The sequence below is a fragment of the Pelodiscus sinensis genome, chromosome 7, assembly GCF_049634645.1.
Source record: "Pelodiscus sinensis isolate JC-2024 chromosome 7, ASM4963464v1, whole genome shotgun sequence".
NCBI lineage: Eukaryota > Metazoa > Chordata > Testudines > Trionychidae > Pelodiscus > Pelodiscus sinensis.
In genome coordinates, this window is record NC_134717.1 from 11,126,469 (window position 1) to 11,144,379 (window position 17,911).

Consider the following 17,911-nt stretch of genomic DNA (forward strand, 5'->3'; position numbering starts at 1 on the left):
TAGCATCCCACAGCTGGGCCCTGCACTCGCAAAGGGGCCGTCAGCTTAGTGTAATGGTTACAGAGCTGCTGGTCAGTACTGTGGTGCTACTCCCTTCTGGCTTGGAAGGCCTGGACTGGACTCATTGCTGCCTGTGATGAAGCCAACCATGCTATTTCGGTGTGATGAGTTAAGCAAAAGATTGCAAAACAAACTCTAGATGAATTGGGAAAAGTTCAGCGACCACCACCAACAATGACAGAAAAACATGACCAAAGCGCGACAACTGGATGACTTAGGTTTGTTTAGTCTGGAACAGAGAAGGCTGCAAGGGGCCATAACAGTTTTCAAGTATCTAAAAAGTTGTTACCAGTGCTTGCTTTGTTTTGGGGGGGAGGGGGGGAGTGTGGGTTCTCCAGGGGACAAGTTGAGCCAAAAGGGGGGGGGGGGGCACATTGCCCTTTTAAGAGCTGTGTACTGCACCGTACCGCCACAAAAAAAGGTCTGGTTGTTACAAAGAGGACGAGGGAGAAAAACGTATTCCCCTTAACATCTGATGATGGGACAAGAAGCAATGGGCTTACATTGCAGCAACAGAAGGTTACGCTGGCCATTAGGAAAGGCATTCTATTAGGTAATTTATGCCAGGGCTTACCTGCCCTAAATTACCTAGGGGTTGTGGCAGCTCCATGTTGCAGTGTTTTAACTGGTGGCTAAGCAAGGCCCAAGCACCACTGAGCCTGAGTGCAGGGGCCTGGACTTGATGACCGCTCGCGGTGCCTAGATACACCTTCTAGTGTGTGCATTGGAAGCAGCATATGACCAGTAAATGGTGTGCACAGTCTCTCTTGCAAGCAGCTCTGGGAGGTGCCCCAGCTCAGCTGTTTAATTGTCTTAAGCCCCTCTCGCGCATTTTGCACCTCAGCAGCAGACCAGGGAGCTGTCTCAGCATGTTGGCTTCTGTGGAATGCGTTCTTAGGCACCGGACTCCTTCACATATTGTGTGGTTGCAGTGCTAAGTGCTGAATGGCCTGAAGATGTGTCCTTTGAGGCACTGTGCCAGAGTGACTGACGGGTTTCTGGGCCCAGGGGAAAGCTGTGGCAGAACCAAATGAGAGCCCCACTCCTCCTTAGTGCCAGCTGTATGGATCAATCACACACTGATTCGCCCAGCCCCCTGGGAATGGATGGTTCATACCAGTCACTGAGCCACTCAACCAAAGTTCCTCTTTGACCATGTTAGCCACTGAACTAAGTAGCACAGAGACGAGGTGTCAAGTATTGTCACTTCAGGGAGTGTTAGCCAAAGCTGCTGAAAGACTGAGGCTAAGCAGCTGCTGTGGTAAGACCATGGGGTTTAAGAATATTCACCCCCTCCTCCCCCCGGGCCTAATCTCTTCCTGCAAATACATTAACAAAAATATTAGCAGTAAGTAACGTGTGGGTGTGGGTGAGTGGCTTGGTACGGGAGTAGCTACAGAGTGTGATGGGCTCCGTGTAGGGTGCCTTGTTGGGAGACCAATAAACCCGCTCACCAACCAGAGCTCCTCACACTGTGCTGCTGTGACAAACCCTCTGCATCTGCTTGCGCCAGCAGTCAGTCACACCGTCCCGACACACACAGCTGCCCACGCACCATCACCCTGCCTAGCATCCGAGAGCAGTACTGGCCTGGCCGGTCAATCTGGCCAGTATATGGGTGTAACACCTAGTCAATCTCTCCCTCAGTGTGAAGAGAACCAGGCACATGAGTGGTACATAGGCAGAGATTTTTCCACACCTTGGCTGTGTCTACGTTGGCAAGATTTTGCGCAAAAGCAGTTGCTTTTGCGCAAAATCTTGCCGCCTGTCTACACTGGCCACGAGTATTTGCGCAAGAACACTGACGTTCTACTGTATGAAATCAGTGCTGCTTGCGCAAATACTTTGACGCTTCCGCTCAGGGATAAGTCCACTTGCGCAAGAGGCCAGTGTAGACAGGTAACATCACTTTCTTGCACAAGAAAGCCCGATGGCTAAAATGTCCATTGGAGCTTTCTTGCACAAGAGATCATCTATACTGGCATGGATGCTTTTGTGCAAAAGCAAATCTTTTGCACAAAGGTACATACCAGTGTAGACGCTCTCTTGCGCAAATACTTTTAAGGGGAAAACTTTTCCATTAAAAGTATTTGCACAAAATCATGCCAGTGTAGACGCAGCCCTTTAGTCAAAGCCCACTAGTTTGGATTAACCCATGAAAAGGCAGCGCTTCAAGCAGCCCAAAGCAGATTATCTAGTAACTAAACTAAATCACACTAGGTCGGCAGAATAGAAATGGGGGAGAGACTTTACTTAACCAGGCTGGCAGAGTTTTAAGGCACAAGCTGCCTTTGCTTTTCAGCTTGTGGTTCCCTGGTTTTCATACACAGGCTAGAGATCTCTTCAGCCTGGCACCGTCCCTTCCCCCTCAGGCATTGGTCCTCAGGGCTGCCCAAGTGTGGTGTGAGGATGTAAGAGTTGAACTGGTTAACTGATAAACATCAGCTTACTGGTTTCTGTTACCCATTAAATGCTGCCCTGAAGGCATGTGCCAGCTCCCAGCTGAAGGCCCCACTCCCAGAGTAGCCGACTGGCACACCACGCTGTAGGCTCTGCAAGATAAGCCGTATGCTCGCTGGGAGACGCTGCCATGGGTAGTGACGCTTGAGCGGGGCTGGAGTCCATCTTGTGTACAGCCCAAGGAGCACATGAATTGCTACAAGGGCGCACCAGAAGGGAATGAGAAAGCTTCTGACTCCAGCCAGGCCCAACCAAGCTCAGAGAGATAATATCTTACAGCCTCTATATAAAACCATGGCACACCCACATCTTGAATACTGTGTACAGATGTGGTCGCCACAGCTCAAAAAAAAAATGTTGGCATTGGAAAAGTTTCAGAAAAAGGCAACAAAAATGATTAGGGGTTTGGAACAGGTCCCATATAAAGAGAGATTAAAAAAAGGGGGACTTTTCAGCTTAGACACACGGAGACTGGGGGCGGGGGGAGATATGATAGCGGTCTAGGAAATCATGACTGGTGTGGAAAAAGTGAATAAGGAAAAGTTATTTAACACGAACTAGGGGGCCACCAACTGAAATTAATAAGTAGCAGATTTAAAACAAACAAAAGGAAGCTTTTTTCCCCACACAGCCAGCCTCTGGAACTCCTTGCCAGGGGAGGCTGCGAAGACCAAGACTTTAACAAAGTTCACGAAAGAACTAGATAAATTCATGGAGATTAGGTCCACCAATGGCTGTTAGCCAGGATGGGTAGGAATAGTGTCTCTAGCCTCTGTCAGAGGCTAGGAATGGGTGACAGGAGAGGGCTTGCTTGAAGATTTCCTGTTCAGTTCACTCCCTTTGGCCACTGTCAGCAGGCAGGATACTGGGCTAGGTGGACCTTTGATCTGACCCAGCCAGTATGACTGTTCTTATGTTGCCTGCCACAGGGAACACTGTCAGCCACAAAGGCAACGCTTCTACACCGTTCACAAATGCACCAGTGACTAGCAAGTATCTGCTGCAGACACTGAACTCCCACAAGCAGCTCAACAGGAAATGGATGCTTGTGAATGGGGACGGGTGTATCCTTCCTACTGTACTTTATACCCCAGGTTATGGCTGCCCTGGGCCGAGGCCCAACACTAGCACTTCTAGAGCCTAACTCCTCCTGGTGCCTTCACTGAACACTGCAGTGCTGGCACGTTGGCAGAATCCAGCTTTTGTCTGGGGCAAGGCATGTACCGGTGGGAGGACATAAAAGGCGGCTGGTCTCCACCCAGCAGAGCGGCCCTCTGGAAGTTCAGCCGATTGTTACACACTGGCGTGTTAGTCTTTAAAGTGCTACCAGACTATTTGTTGTTGAAGTTTTTCCTATTACAGACTAACTCGGCTACTCCTCTGAAGCACGACGTCACTGTTACTCACCAAACAGCAGCTGGTCCCCTCAGAACTGCTGCAGCACATGGAGTTGTGCCAGCCCTGTCCCATCTTGTGCAGAAAAGCTGCCCCTTATCTATAGCTGCTTGGCCGATCACGAGCAACGCCGCTGCTGGGAGGTGGAGTTCCCAGCTTGCGTAGACGTACGCACGGGAATGCTGCTGGAGCTAGTGCCTAAAGACAGCAGGGTGGCATGGGTGGGCGCTGGGGCTGGCTGCCCAGGTGTGTACCCCGGGGTGGCGGTCAGACTGTTATTCCTGCAGTAGCTCTCACTGCCACGGCCTTAGTGCTCAATTTTGGGTGCCAGCTCAGAGTACATAGCTCTCCAGCCTGGGAATTGTGCTGTCTGGCTCCTGGGTAGACATGCACTGCACCCCAGAAGGCTCCCAGCACTGTGCTCTCAAACCACGAGAGCCCCCAGCTTAGCTGGAAGCACGCCCCTTCCCCCCCCCCCCCCCCCCGCATTTCCCTGTCTCTGGGTCCTCCCCACTCCCAGGCATTCCGGGGGCGGGGGTTAGGACTATCTGCAGTTGCCCATGTACCTTGTGGTCTAGTGCATACTGAAACGTAGCCGTGTCTTCCCATAACTCCTGTGACCATCCATCCTCTTCCGGCCCATAACATCCTCGCCGGTCATTTGCCCAGTCTGCCCTCAGTGATGCCTTATTTAACCCGGTTTGGTCACCAAGCTTCTTTTCTGTTTGGCTAATTCTCCACTGCACCAAAGCCTGCACCAGCCACTCCCTCTCCTCCCCCTGGGCCCTCTTGCGGAGAGGTTGTAGACACTGGTATCCCTGTGACTCTGGCATAACTAGAGTGGTCAAAGCCCAGTTCCTTCCCACTACCCTCCGCCTGGTGGGCCTGCTTGTAGGCTGGTGTGACACGGTGGCATTTCTGATACAGTGCTTTTTTCATAAGAGCAATGCTGTAACGTTGCCCCCATTCGTACAGCCACCGCCCCAAAATCAGAGAGCTGTTCCCTCCTGCACAACCAGCCACAAGCTTGGACCCACCGCCTCTCCTGCCTCCATGTGGCTTGGTTCTCAGAAATGATTCATTCAGGAAGGACTCTGCAACCAGTGTCACTGATGCCGACAGGCTGTTTGCAAAGCTGCAGCAATCCCTGCTCCTTTGCTCACTTGTTTTTAATCGCGTCTCTTGGGAGTCTGTCAGCTTTTCCATGAGAACATGGGGCGCAGGGGGCAGGGGCTGTAAACATCCTGAAGGCGGGTTGTTTATGGTGAGCAAATAAGTGCTGCTGTTCACATAGGCAGGAAAAAAAATCAAAACGGAATGCCTGGGACCATGAGCCATTTCCAGCAGGAAAAGCAAATAAAAACAATGAAAATCAGTTCGTTTTGGTTTCTCCTGGCAAATTTCCTGCCATTGACAGGCTTGCAACTATCTGCTCAGGGCAAAGTGACAAAATCAGTAACCGACCAGAACCGTGGCAGTTGGACTGTCTTGGATGTCTTTGCCTCTGCTAAAGGCTTGCTGCAACATTCAGACGGGGCCAATGGTGCAGCCAGTAATCATCTCGAAGAGCCGTGACAGGGACACCAACAGGAAGAGTCGGCCTCTAAAAACCATCAGCCATTTGATACCAAAAGTATAGGCTATGACCCCCCTGCTCATGGAAGAAGAATGCGCTTGTAACTACCAGGCTGTGCTAGTCACAGGGGGCAGCCACTACAGGAATAAGTTTCAAGGCCAGAAGAGCCCACCATGACCCCTGACTAACATAACACAGGGCAAAGTAATGCTTAGACTCCCATTTTCGATAGGATCTCCAGGATGCCTCTTCAGTTAGCAATATTGAATGCCAGGCTGGCTGTACCAACTGACAATTGTTCGCATCCCACCCACTCAGCTAAGCACCCTGCAATAAGCACACCTGAGACATTTTCAGCCGTCAGCATGGCAGCAACTGTGTTTTGCATTCACTTAAATGTATAGCTCTGCTCAGGCGGGTCTTCTATGTGTTAGAAACTGCAGCCTCCCAAAAATGCATTTGGTATAGGAAATGCCACTGGACGCATTGGATAAAATCATATATGCACAGCAGTTTTATTTTTTTCATATAAAAAAGATTCTAAAGACTGCAGAACATCTGGATCCTAGTTTTTTTTAAAAAAAAACACAACTGCTTCCAACGCCCCCCTTTTAAGCTAATTTCCCCCTAAAGACTTGCGATGGTGCGGTCTCCCCTGAATTTGGCCCAATCACCACCCCTTACACTGGTATATGTCTGAAGCTGCAATATGGCACTTGTTTTGCGGAGCTGGCAGGTTGAAGTTATCCAAAAAGCTGGGGGGTATGAGGAGTTCCACACACCTCAGTCAATGAGCACAAAAATGTGTCCAGGAGCATGTCTTTGCATTCAGGAATCATACAGTACCGTGCCCTGCTGTGCCATGTCTTTCCTGTGCAAACATCAGCCTTTTGTCAACAGTCGGTCTTGCACTCTGAGTGTTCTCCTCTGAAAAGGATTCCAGCTTCAAGTCAGGAAGCAGACACAAAGTCAAGCAATTGTCCACAGCATTTCAGTTCTGCTTGCAACAGATTGCTAATATGCAGTCAATCAACCGTACCATTATAAGATTTGCTCAGCTTGTTGAATGTGAAATCTAAGCTATGCGTAGAAATAGGCTTTCGGTAAAGAGGATTGGATGCCTAAAAAAAAAATCAAATGGAAAAGATGAATGACAGCAATGCTGATATGACAACACGTTTGCTTATAACTGTATCCCCATTTGTATTCCTCTGAAATGTTGTTATTGAAATGCAAACAGAAATTGGGTTGCCGTGGCATCTTCGTAGGAAATGGACCGCGGATGTTGCTGGTCCAGAGAGTCCTGGTTTACAGAGGTTCAACCTGTATTTCCAGTTACCATCAAGATCGGGGTTGGCAACCTATGGCTCGCCAGCCAAATATGGCTCTTTTGGCCATTGCCACTGCCCTGTGTGCCGGAGCTGGATCAGGGCCAAGGTGCATCTGTCCCTGCTGGGACAGGCCACGTGGTAGCTGCCTGGTGAAGCTATGTGGCAGGCCGCTGTTCCTTGTGCCGGAGCTGGAGCCAGAACTGTGGTGTGCAGCCCCAGAAGCAGCCACACCACAGTCCTGGCTCCAGCCCCGGCACACAGAGCAAGCTGCCTGCCACACCGCCCGCCCCAGGAGCAGCCGGACAGTCACCACGTGGCCCCGGCCCCAGCCAGGTAAGGTAATCCAGAGGGATGTTCGCGTATAATCGAGGGTGGGCTTATTGGTTTATCCTATCGATTACCTCCTCCCCCGCCCCCGCTACCTCTGTTTCACACGAAGCAGGGAGGGACAGGGGGGCAGGAGTCGGTGCCCATGAAGAGCTGGCTTCCTCTGATAAGAGAGGCAGCAGGGTGGAGGGTGAGGGGGGCAGGCTGGAGCTGATATGTGCTGGAAGCTGGCTTTCAACCTAGCTCCCCGCATGTAGTGGCTCCTGCAGACCTGCCTGCCTTCCTTCCTCCCCCCACCCCCGAGGTAGGCACGAGCCGGTGCTGGGGGCAGCTGGCTTAAAAACCGGTTCCTCCCAGCACCAGCTCCTCAGTGCTGCCTGCTCCCCTCCCACTCCCCTGTGCTGCTGCCTCTATTAGAGGGAGGGCAGGGGAGACTGTGGCGAAGCAGCCCTTGTCTGTGGGGGGGCCGAGCTCCCCAAGGACAGAGCTGCTCCACATCCCACAGAGCAGCCTCTGCCCATGGGGAACTCAGAGGCAGCAGCGTGGGACGGCAGGTGAGCCGGGCTGCGCGGGGAGCTTGTTTTTAAACTGGCTCCCCTTGTGGACCCACCTCTCAGATAGAGAGGCAGCCGCACAGGGTGCCTGGGGGTACCCAGGAGTGGGGCTGTAGTGCACTGGCTGCCGGCCCTGCTCCTGGGGATTGTCGAATAGTCATGTAGCTGATAACATTTTATGTGGTTACATGACTGTTTAGTTACACAATATCTAACATCCCTAGTAATCTGGACCCAGGGTCCCCCCCCCCCACATACTTTGCTTCCCATGCTCCAGCACCCTGCCCTGCCTCCTGCACCTCCCACATAGTCCAACCCCCTACGCTGAGCCCCTCATACACCGCAAGCCTGACTCCTGCACCCCCACATTCCCAAACCCCTGCCGGAAGATTGACAGAAAACAGCCTGAATGCCTGCGTGAAGCCGGATTTGACCAGGTAGGATGTAAACGTCAAAGAAATGTGTGAGAAGAGGGAGCAGCCCAAGTCTGGGAGCACAATCTTTCCTTTATGCTACTATTAATCATCATGTCGATTATCAATAATATTTAAGTTGTAGATGTGCAGTCGTGCAAATGAGCACTCTTATACTGGCTCTTTGTGGACCACTTGTTCTGAATTGTGATGTAGTTTGGCTCTCTGGTTTGAAAAGGTTGCCGATCCCGGATGTAGATAATAAATTCTGTCTCCTAAAGCGAGAGTGTACAAAATCTAGCACAGTCGAGCCCTGATCTCAGTAATATCAATATTAAAACTGAAGACTGAACAAAATATTGCTAAGTATTTGGATTATTCCTTTCTAAGGAATTAACCAGAGTAAGAGCACACGCAGCTCCATGGGGCCAGACTGCCCCAACCCCCACCCCTCAGCACACATGCACTGGCGCTATTTTGCCAATAACATCTTCATCTCAAGCCAGACAAGTCTTCCTTGAAGTCTGACATCCTCATCATGAGTCTCCATGTGCCCTGTGGTTCCCCATTCCCAGCCTCCTACCCCCTCACCATTTCGTATCTCGCCCGGGAACGTTCGCTTTGGAATCTGGCAAACTCCCGCCGGTCGTGAATGGTGACAAGCAGCTTCCAGACAGCCAGGAGGACAATTCCTATCAGCAAGATGCTGCCCACTACGGCTAGCAAGATGGTCAGGGCGTTAGGTGCAGAGCCACACTCTAGTGAGGAGAAAAAGAAAATGAGCTGCGATGAGGGTCAATGCCCTGCACCAGGTAACATCAGAGCATTAGATGCAGGCAGTGTGGAGACAGCACAGTGTCAATCGCTGGAGACTGCGTAACTCCACCAACTCTAATGGAATCGCTCCTCATTTACCCTGCTGTCAGAAAAGGGTCGTCCTGATGTCCTTTCTAACCGAAGGTTTAAAGAGATTTTCTGTAACACAAGTAGGGGAAATCCTGCCCGATTGATGCACATTGCAATATTCCCATTGACGTCAATGAGGCGAGAATTTCACCCAACCTTTGTTTAGGATGTACGCTTAATCGACTGCAATGCTCCCAGCAACATCAGCCGGGTTTGTGTAAGGCAGGATGACAGAAGGTTAAGAGCTTAATACAAGTTGCTAGTTCAGCTCCTCACATCCCTAAGCATAAAAACAGGAGATCATTAGGATCATTAAGGTCTATTAATGAATGGCTCTGCTATTTCAATTAGGGATAAGATGTAGCACGTGCAAAATCTGCAGTCTCCTGAGGCCAGATCTATAATGGCTTTGCCTCAGGAGACAGGTGCAGACTGCTAGCAGCAACTGTGCCATGCTGACTGGTTCATTTCACAACACTGAAGGGGAAAACGGGTTGCAGATTATTAGATTAACACACGTGTCGCTTGCCAGAAACACAGTCTGCAGCCAGGGTTTGGAGAGACCAGGCCACATGTTAGTGGACACACTTACATTCTAAGCCGCGTGGGCCAGGATCAGTGTTTGGAAATAGAAAAAAAAAATCTATAGTAGCTGTGGCTTATGAAGAGGAGCACTGAGAGCTTCACCATTAACTCAGCTATCGGGTGGTTCCACAGGGGTTATATTTGGAAACTCAACACCTTGGATGCCTTTAGACAGGATGACAATACAGTTCTGATTTCTTCAGCCGCGTCTGTGATACGAGTTTTGCAGTTATCTGGTGCCAGTATCAGAGAGCAGCATGAAGTTCAGCATTTGGCTGAGGGGTGTTGGTTCTCCAGCCAATGCATCCAGATCCCTTTGCTCTCATCAGGGATGGCTTTCAGCCCAGACACTTCAAGCAACAGTGAGGGGGGCTTTGCACCAGCTCAGCTGACAGACAGCACCAATCCCACCTCCGCCCCAGTGGCAGGTCCCGAGGATGACGTCAACTCGGCTCGCCTCTACTCTGGGACCACGATGGAGTCACTCTCCCGAAACGGCTGTGACCCTTCCTTGTGCCAAACTGCCTCCCACTGCCATGGCTCCCCCCTTCCCTCCACTGCCCCACACTCTGTTGCACTTTTGTGAGGGAAATCTGTTGCAGGGGCTCTCTCAGACTCCTCCCTCTCCTAGGTGGTGTCTCTCCTAGGCCCCACCTGAGTCCTCCAGATCTTCAGAGTGCTCCTGCTATCTCAGTTCAGAAACCACACCCCATCATTTCACAAGGAGGCAAACACTGTATCTAGGGACAGGCAGAAATAAGGCAGTATGCACGCACACGTACGCTATACCATCACAAAGTCTCTTTCTACCCCATCTTGGAGGCTTCCCTATTGTGGGAGAATGTAATGAAAATGGACTCATTTGGAACAGTAGAGATACAGGGACGTAGGACCAGAGATAGCTGCACAGCCTGATTTTCCCCTCCCTATCTAACCCTGCTTAGCGTTCCATGTATTGTAAGGTCAGCCCTGACTCAGTTTCCCCAAGCATCTATCTTAATTTCTTTAAAAGCCTGTTTTGGAGGAGGACTCCAAGCTTTCTCCTTACTCAGAGTCTGCTAGGGCCACAATTACTGGGAAGCACTTAGCCTTTATGACAGCTGGGCACATTCAGCAGTCGCCTAGCATCTCTCAGAAGCTGGCATTTTTATATCAAAATGAAAAACAGATGCGGAAACAACCTGGCTCTTTGAGGACGGTGAGATTGGACTTTCCACTGGGAAGTTCCGAGTAGGTGAACTTCATCACACAGTCATTCACGGGGTAGACACATAGGACCGAATGCTGGTCATCCGTTTCTGGAATGAAATGAAGAACCCTCCTCAGGCTCTGTTAGCAGTGTCAGGGCTGGCAGCTCCTGATGCAGGAGCTCAGTGCATTTAAAACACACGTTACAACTGTGAAGACATGCTGCAGCATTTGGTGGGACCGTGTCTGTACACGGTGACATAATTAGACATTTGTTGTTCAGCTGTCTGCAGGAAGAAAAGCCTCTACCATCCAAAGATCTGCCTCAGAATGGGATGAATTCTCTGGAACACTATAACTCTGGGGACTTTGAATTCCTTCAAACACAAGGAGCTTCCTGTGGGTACATATGGTGCACATTACGGAACAATTCAAACAACTGAAATAGAAGAAACCATTAACACTACAGGGAAGAAAAACACCCACAACCCAGCCACGGTACCGTAGCTTTGTGTCTATCATCTGGACACTCTTCTGTGAATACAAGGAAATGGCTGTGAAGGAAATAGCTCAGTGGGTTTAGCCTATTTCACTCATACAGAAAAATTCAGAGGGGTCTCTAAAGAAGGACAAGCAAGTCAGAACCTTTACAAAATCCCTTTGCGTCCCTGCAGATATCTGAGGAATGTGTGTGTGTAGGGGGGAGCCAAACAAAAAGAGAGCCTGGAAATTAGCCTAGTGCGATTCTGATTTGTGGGGAAGGTTGAGGTTTAAACAGAACAACAGACATTTGGAAACATGAAGATCTGGACAGAAGAAAATCCTCGGTACAGACACCCTTCAGCGAGGGGCACTCTGCAGATATCCAGATAACCACAGCAGAGAGCCAGCATGGTCTGGTGAAGGGCACCAGTGTCAAGAATTTTCTAACTCCCTGCCTACTGCATAACTTTGGGCAAATCACTGCCCCCCTCGGCTTTTGCTCTACTAAGGCTATAAGAGCTCAGGGCAAGGACCATCTCTCATGATGGGTATGCTGGCCCTACAAAGCAGAGGGGTGACTGCAGCTCAGGTAGGCATGCCCATGGTAGCTCCCATCTAGCTAATGTGGCTAAAAAAACAGCAGTGAAGACACAGTGGCACAGACCCCAGCATTTGCAATCACACCTCTACCTGCAAGGTAGACATACCCTGTGTGTTTCTACAGTGCTTTCTTTGCATACACGGGGCACCAGCCTTGGCTGGGATTTCTAAGCACCAGCATAATACAAGTAATAACAAATGGTCATGCACACAAACGTTTTGAAGAGGTTAAACTCACATTCAGTGCTGCACAGGACAGTAAGATACTCAGGACAAATAAAAGCTGAGATGATCTTTTGTTTTGACAGTGCCACCCTATGCAAAAGGCAGCCATTTTCATGTTTCCTTCTTGCTCTTAAATTCGAAAAGCTGCAGATAAAATGATGGATATTGGCCCATTTTATGAGGAAAACAGTGAACTGCTGGCATAAATGAGGATGTTATCAAAGCCACAATCCATCGCTCAACTTGCATTCCAAATGTGCTGAATTCTTTTCACTCCGGAAATAATCAGGAGGTTTATTTTTTCAAGACCAAGACAGAAGGGGGGGAGAGGAATAAGTGGAAGGAGAAAAGGTGAAAGTGGGGGAGTGGCAGGAAATTACAAGACTTGTTTAAGCAGGAATAGAAGAGCAGGCTGTTTGTGCTACTGCTGCCACTAGAACTAAAATGCCCATCAGTGGCTTCTTTGGAAATCTTGTTATTTCAGGGAAATTACAAGGTGAGTGGAAAACAATTAGTCTGATTTCAACTCTTTTGCCCTGGATTGTCTCAGTTCCAGATCTTTTTAGTGCTTAAAGCAAAGGTGTCATCTTCCAAGGGCTGAATTTCATATTTATTTAAAATCTGTGAGATGGAGTACAAATGTCAGATTACTCTTGATTTCCTCCCACTGGGCTTGGTGTAAGGTTTGCATCGTGATCAAGGGCAAAATATGACTTTTGTGTACGAACTAAGCTTGCAGGCTGCGATTTGCAAATGGGCCTCAGGGAGTTGAACACCCACATCACATTAATTTGAAATCAGAGTTGGGCAGCAAACTTGAACTTTCAAGCTCCGGTTGGCAGTGTTAGTAGTACCTGCTGAGAGCCTTATGCTCAGATTCAGTATCAGTAGGGAAATGAGCACATAGATGAGTCTGCTACTTCACCTTATTATTTCTCTTCCTTCTGCATTTCCTCTGTGTCTCTTTCCTTTCGGTCTTTGCCCTGGCCTCACTAAAGGAACGATTACCCCTCTGCTACAGTAACTGCCACCAATGGTGCTGCCTCCATGTTAACTCTAATGTAAGTAAATATCTACATTCCAGGCTTTAACTGTGCACAAGAGAGCGTGAATGTACCGTCAGCCGAACCTGGGTTGTTAGGTGCCCTACCCCATCTTCCAAACCACGAGGGGAGCTTGCAAACAGCAGGCATGAGTCTGTGCTTTCATCCAGCACAATCTCACAAGGTGCAAGTCAGCACAAAAATCTGGCCATGGGTGTTTCAGGACTTAGGCATGAGACATGGGGATGCGTCATTTGATAATTCCCTGTTCTGTTCATTCCCTTTGGGGCACCTGGCATTGGCCACTGTCAGAAGACAGGATACTGGGCTAGATGTACACGCCAACTTCGCCTCTAGCCGGAGAATGCTTTGACCCCCCCCCCCCCCGTCAAGGCTCCCCTCTCCCACGGGCACCTCAGGCCCTGCCCCCACTCGACCCCTACCCCAAGCCCCTACTCCATCCTGCCTCTTCCTGCCCCAGCTCCATCCCCACCCCCAGCTCTTCCCTCAAACCCATACCCCCAATTCTATCCCTTTCCTCAAACCTCTGCCCTGCCTCTTTCTCGCCCCCACGTGTACCCCATCCCTGCTGCTCCCCAGGGAGTGTGCCAGAAAAAAAAATGTTGCTCTAGCAAGATACTTACTTGCTAACTCTTCCTGTTCAAACACTTTCCATTGGGTTGCATTCTGTTCCCCTTAATTCATGCATTAGTTGTAGCCAAAAAGCACATCACACAACTCAGGTGGCCTTCCTATTCTTAACTCCTAGGCCATTACACTAGGGTGGCCCCAGACAGTGTAACTTCATGGCTGTGGCAAACTACGCCGGCTGCTCACAGTTGGAGATTGCTAGGGCAGTAGGAAGTCCTGGCCAGATTCCCTATCTTGGCAGCAAGAACAGGCATCACATCAGCTCTATGCTGCTGGAGGCTGTCCCTTTATGGGGGTGATGCTGGGTTTAGGATCTCAGTGTCAGCGGTGTAAGGCACAGTGGCAACACTGCACAAGATCTGGGCCACTGTACGGCCTCAAATAACTATCTTTAAACACAGCTGTGGCCTAATCATCTCTCATGTTTTCTCTTGCCTGGATGGACAGTGAGGGATGCTATAGCCACAGAGCGCTTGGTTTTTACTCTGATGACCCTGGTCTACACTAGAGAGCTTTTTCAAAATGACTCCCCTTATTTTGAAATAACAAGCAACGCGACCACACTACCAAAGTCTGTTATTTCGAAATAAGGGGCTGGTTATTTCAAAATAACAACTCCTGCTTTCCACGAGGAATAACGCGTATTTTGAAATAGCGGTAGTATGGACACTCCACTGCTGCTATTTCAAAATAACTATGCCCCAGAGTCATTCAGAGTAATTACTCCTCAGTGCCTCCTGGGGCTCTAAGTAAAGGTAGGGCATCCACACGAAGGGAGCCTGCCTTGGACTAATTTTGAGGCTTCCCTGTGGAGTGGAAATGCTATTTTGAAATAGTTATTTGCTATTTTGGACATTATTTCAAAATAAGTTGTTTTTTGAATATATATTCAAATATATTGAATATATATTCAATATAAGTTATTTTGAAAAAATTTCCTAGTGTAGACATGCCCTTGGATACATAGCCCAAACTAATGGGGGAAGATCCTTAGCTGGTGTAAATGTATGTAGCTTTGCTGGAGGATCTGGCCCATTCTGACCTAAAATGGTTATGGAATGCTAGCCAATCAGGTAAATAAAATAATAATAATAACCACCACCATGTGATAGCACAGCTAGGCCCAAACCATTTTTAAGGGTGGTTATTTTTGTAGTATTTATGGGGTCATAGATTTTAAGCTCCTGTCTTCTTACACATCTACAAAGGGCCTACACATCCTTGGTATTTTGTATATAAAAAGACTGCTCTGAGTCATTTTTGCTTCACTACACAGCCAAAGCTTCTGCGTCGGATTCTCCTGCTGAAGGCTTTATTTGACTAGGATCTTGGCGAGTTTCAGCAGTGTAGACTGGTATGGATGTCACTTAACCAAGACAGATTCCTATTAATCACAATGGCATTAGGGTGTAACCAGGCATGCTCATTTTGCATTGTTCCTGTCTTCATAAACTCCCCCAGTTTATTCCTGCCTCTGGAATAAAGCAGAGAAAAATCTAGGTGTATCTCTAAGACTTTCTAGAAAGAAGAAACAGTGTAAAGTCCCAGCAGGCAATTAATTATGAAATTTTAATTAATAAAATGTTGATTCAGAAGATATAGCCAACATAGCAGCAACCCTCAAAAAGAAAGCTGAAAGCAAAAGTGTAACCAGTATTACTTATGTAAACATCTGGAATAGATACATATTAAACCAAACAGAGAAACCTATTTGATTAACAAAAATGGTTTTTCACCATAAGAGATTAGGTAGGGAACTGGCTGATTTTATTTTTAAAAATAAATCATTTGCACGCTCATAATGTACCAGGTGAATTGAAATGTAGTGTTTAGCTTCTGAAATCCAGATCTAATCTGAATCTAGTAACTTTACTTAGGGTATGTCTACATTGCAATGCTATTTTGGGATGCCGAATGTATCCCAAAATAGCTACCCCGTGTCTTTTGAATGTATCCACTATTTCGAAATAGCAGACGCACTATTTTACCATCCCTGCAAACCTCATTCTACAAGGAGTAAGAGATGACTCAAAATAGCCTATTACAAAATAGACTAGGAATAAGCTACGCAATTTACATAGCACAAATTGCGTATCTTATTTCAAGTTTCAGGTGCTGTGTAAACACACCCTCAATGTCAAGATTTCAAGTGTTATGTGTATCTGAAATGGATAAGAGAACTAACTCAGTACAAGTTAAATACTTGGATCTGGATGTGTGTTGTAACAGGGATGAAGGTAGGATAATCAGGGTAATACAGTTCTTTGAAAAGACCGGTTACATCTAGCAGCCAGTTGCAATGATCCCATGAATCAAGTTCCCATAGGATTCTGCTGTACATTACTTACTGAGGACATCCACGCGTGAAATAATCTCATCCTTGCAGTGTTTCTGGCAGGTTTGGTTGTCAGCCAGTCTTCCTGAGCTATATAACATACACTCAATGCAGTCCCTTCAGGAGGGAGACACAAAGAGACAGACTAAACAGCTTTGAAACCACAGGAATATTCAAACATGCCACCCAAACGGTTTGTCAAAGGGAATCTCGCCCTATTACGCCACAGAGTCACACATCTGCGTCACAAAAGAAAGAGAAACCTTTTGTCCAAGGATCTCTAAATTAAGGACAGAAAAACCTGCAGGTGGGACTAAACTGCAAACTTCCTGACTGCCTGAGTGTTTGTATTTGGACATTTCGTTTAACCCATTATAGAAATGGGTGGCAGCTGTTAAATTTGGATCCAGCCCTGAATGTTCTCTAATTTCAGGTGTTGGGGGACCTGAAATGGCTGAAGACAGAAAAGGCAGACACCATAAAGATTTATTGGAGGGGGGGGTAATAACCACTTAAATGATCAAAGTGCTGTTTTCCAGTGTATTTTCAATCAGAACCATCCCTTTGCATCCCAGGGCTCTCTCCAAGCCACATAGCAAGATCCATTCAGATGAAACTCTTACTCCAGGCAGGAAAACGGATCTGGCGGCCAGTAATTACACAGTATAACCTGCAGCAGAACAGGGCATGAAATGACCTGTATTGGTCACTTTCACCAGGCTCAGACTGGTTTACAAGAAAATTTCCCAGAGAGGTATCTGGCCATCTCCAGCCACATGCTAACAAACCTCTAGTGCTCTCCTGCAATTCTGAGTGTGACCAAAAGGATAGACAAATTCTCCCACAATTCCCTGGAACAGAATCAGGGTGAGGCTGCATACTGCTGCACAGAGAACCATGGGCTATGCCCCCAGATGTCCTACTGACCCATGCATAGGGGAACGCAAGGCAGACCCTACACACAACCCAGGTGCCAGTCCCCACGGCTATCTATGCATTGAATGGCACACCCTTAGGCAGCCGGTCCAACTTGAAGCATTGCTAGAGGCCCCTTACTTGAAGGACTTCTGAAATCAAACACAATCTCCCTTCATTACACAAGTGAGCCATTAATGAGCTGGTGAGGTACCTTTTAGTGCTGCAGACACCTGGGCAGGTAGGACATTTCTCGCACGTCTCTCCAAAGGCTCCGGGCTCCGTGCATTGGCATTTCCCACAGACACAGTTGCCTCTGCCACTGCACATCTGACTGTCATTCGAAAGGCAGCGGTTAGTCTCTGTCGAGCAGTTGCAGTTGTCTCCAATGTAACCAGCGTGACACTTGCACTCCCCACAGTGACACTCTCCATGGCCTGAAGGTAACAAGCACAAGCATCAGGCTATAGTACATGTGCTAGCTGGGAAAAGCCTGGGGACTAGGTTGGCCAGCAGTGACACTGGGCAGGAGGTGGGAGGTACAAAGGAACAAAGAAGCATCCGGGAGGCAGGTTATTGGGCAGAGGGTCGGGGAGATAAAAAGATGAATGCACATGCTTACGTATCAAGCTACGAGGAGCCTTAGCACGTTCTTAGTGTCTAGTGATTGTTATTACTATTGTGAGATACAGAGCGGCCTGCAGTAGGGAAATGTGTCTGAACTTTTACAGCCCTGGGGACAATTGTTTTCTGTCGTAATCTTCCTCTCCAGCCTCTTGTAAACCTGTAAAAATGAGGTTTGCAGGATCTTTCAAAAAAGGCTTCTATTTTTGAAAGAACCACGGCTAGACTGTGGTTTCACTT

The 17,911-nt window shown here is 48.3% G+C and overlaps 1 protein-coding gene across 3 annotated transcripts in view; it reads right to left on the reverse strand.

Annotated features, from left to right (window-relative positions):
- Window positions 1-5,982: 5,982 nt before the first annotated feature.
- The window catches only part of ITGB5 (integrin subunit beta 5), a 123,254-nt gene continuing 111,325 nt past the window's right edge, over window positions 5,983-17,911 (reverse strand). For 2 of the 3 annotated variants that reach the window (XM_075933152.1, XM_075933150.1), the window contains exons 11-15: window positions 17,262-17,484; window positions 16,146-16,249; window positions 10,789-10,905; window positions 8,708-8,874; window positions 5,983-6,612 (exon numbers count right to left, since the gene is read on the reverse strand). In XM_075933152.1, coding sequence (XP_075789267.1) covers window positions 6,517-6,612; window positions 8,708-8,874; window positions 10,789-10,905; window positions 16,146-16,249; window positions 17,262-17,484 — 707 coding nt within the window. In that variant the 3' untranslated portion in view covers window positions 5,983-6,516. Of the gene's footprint in view, window positions 6,613-8,707; window positions 8,875-10,788; window positions 10,906-13,674; window positions 15,272-16,145; window positions 16,250-17,261; window positions 17,485-17,911 lie in introns of those variants that run through there. The other variant, XM_075933151.1, reaches the window with a different exon arrangement.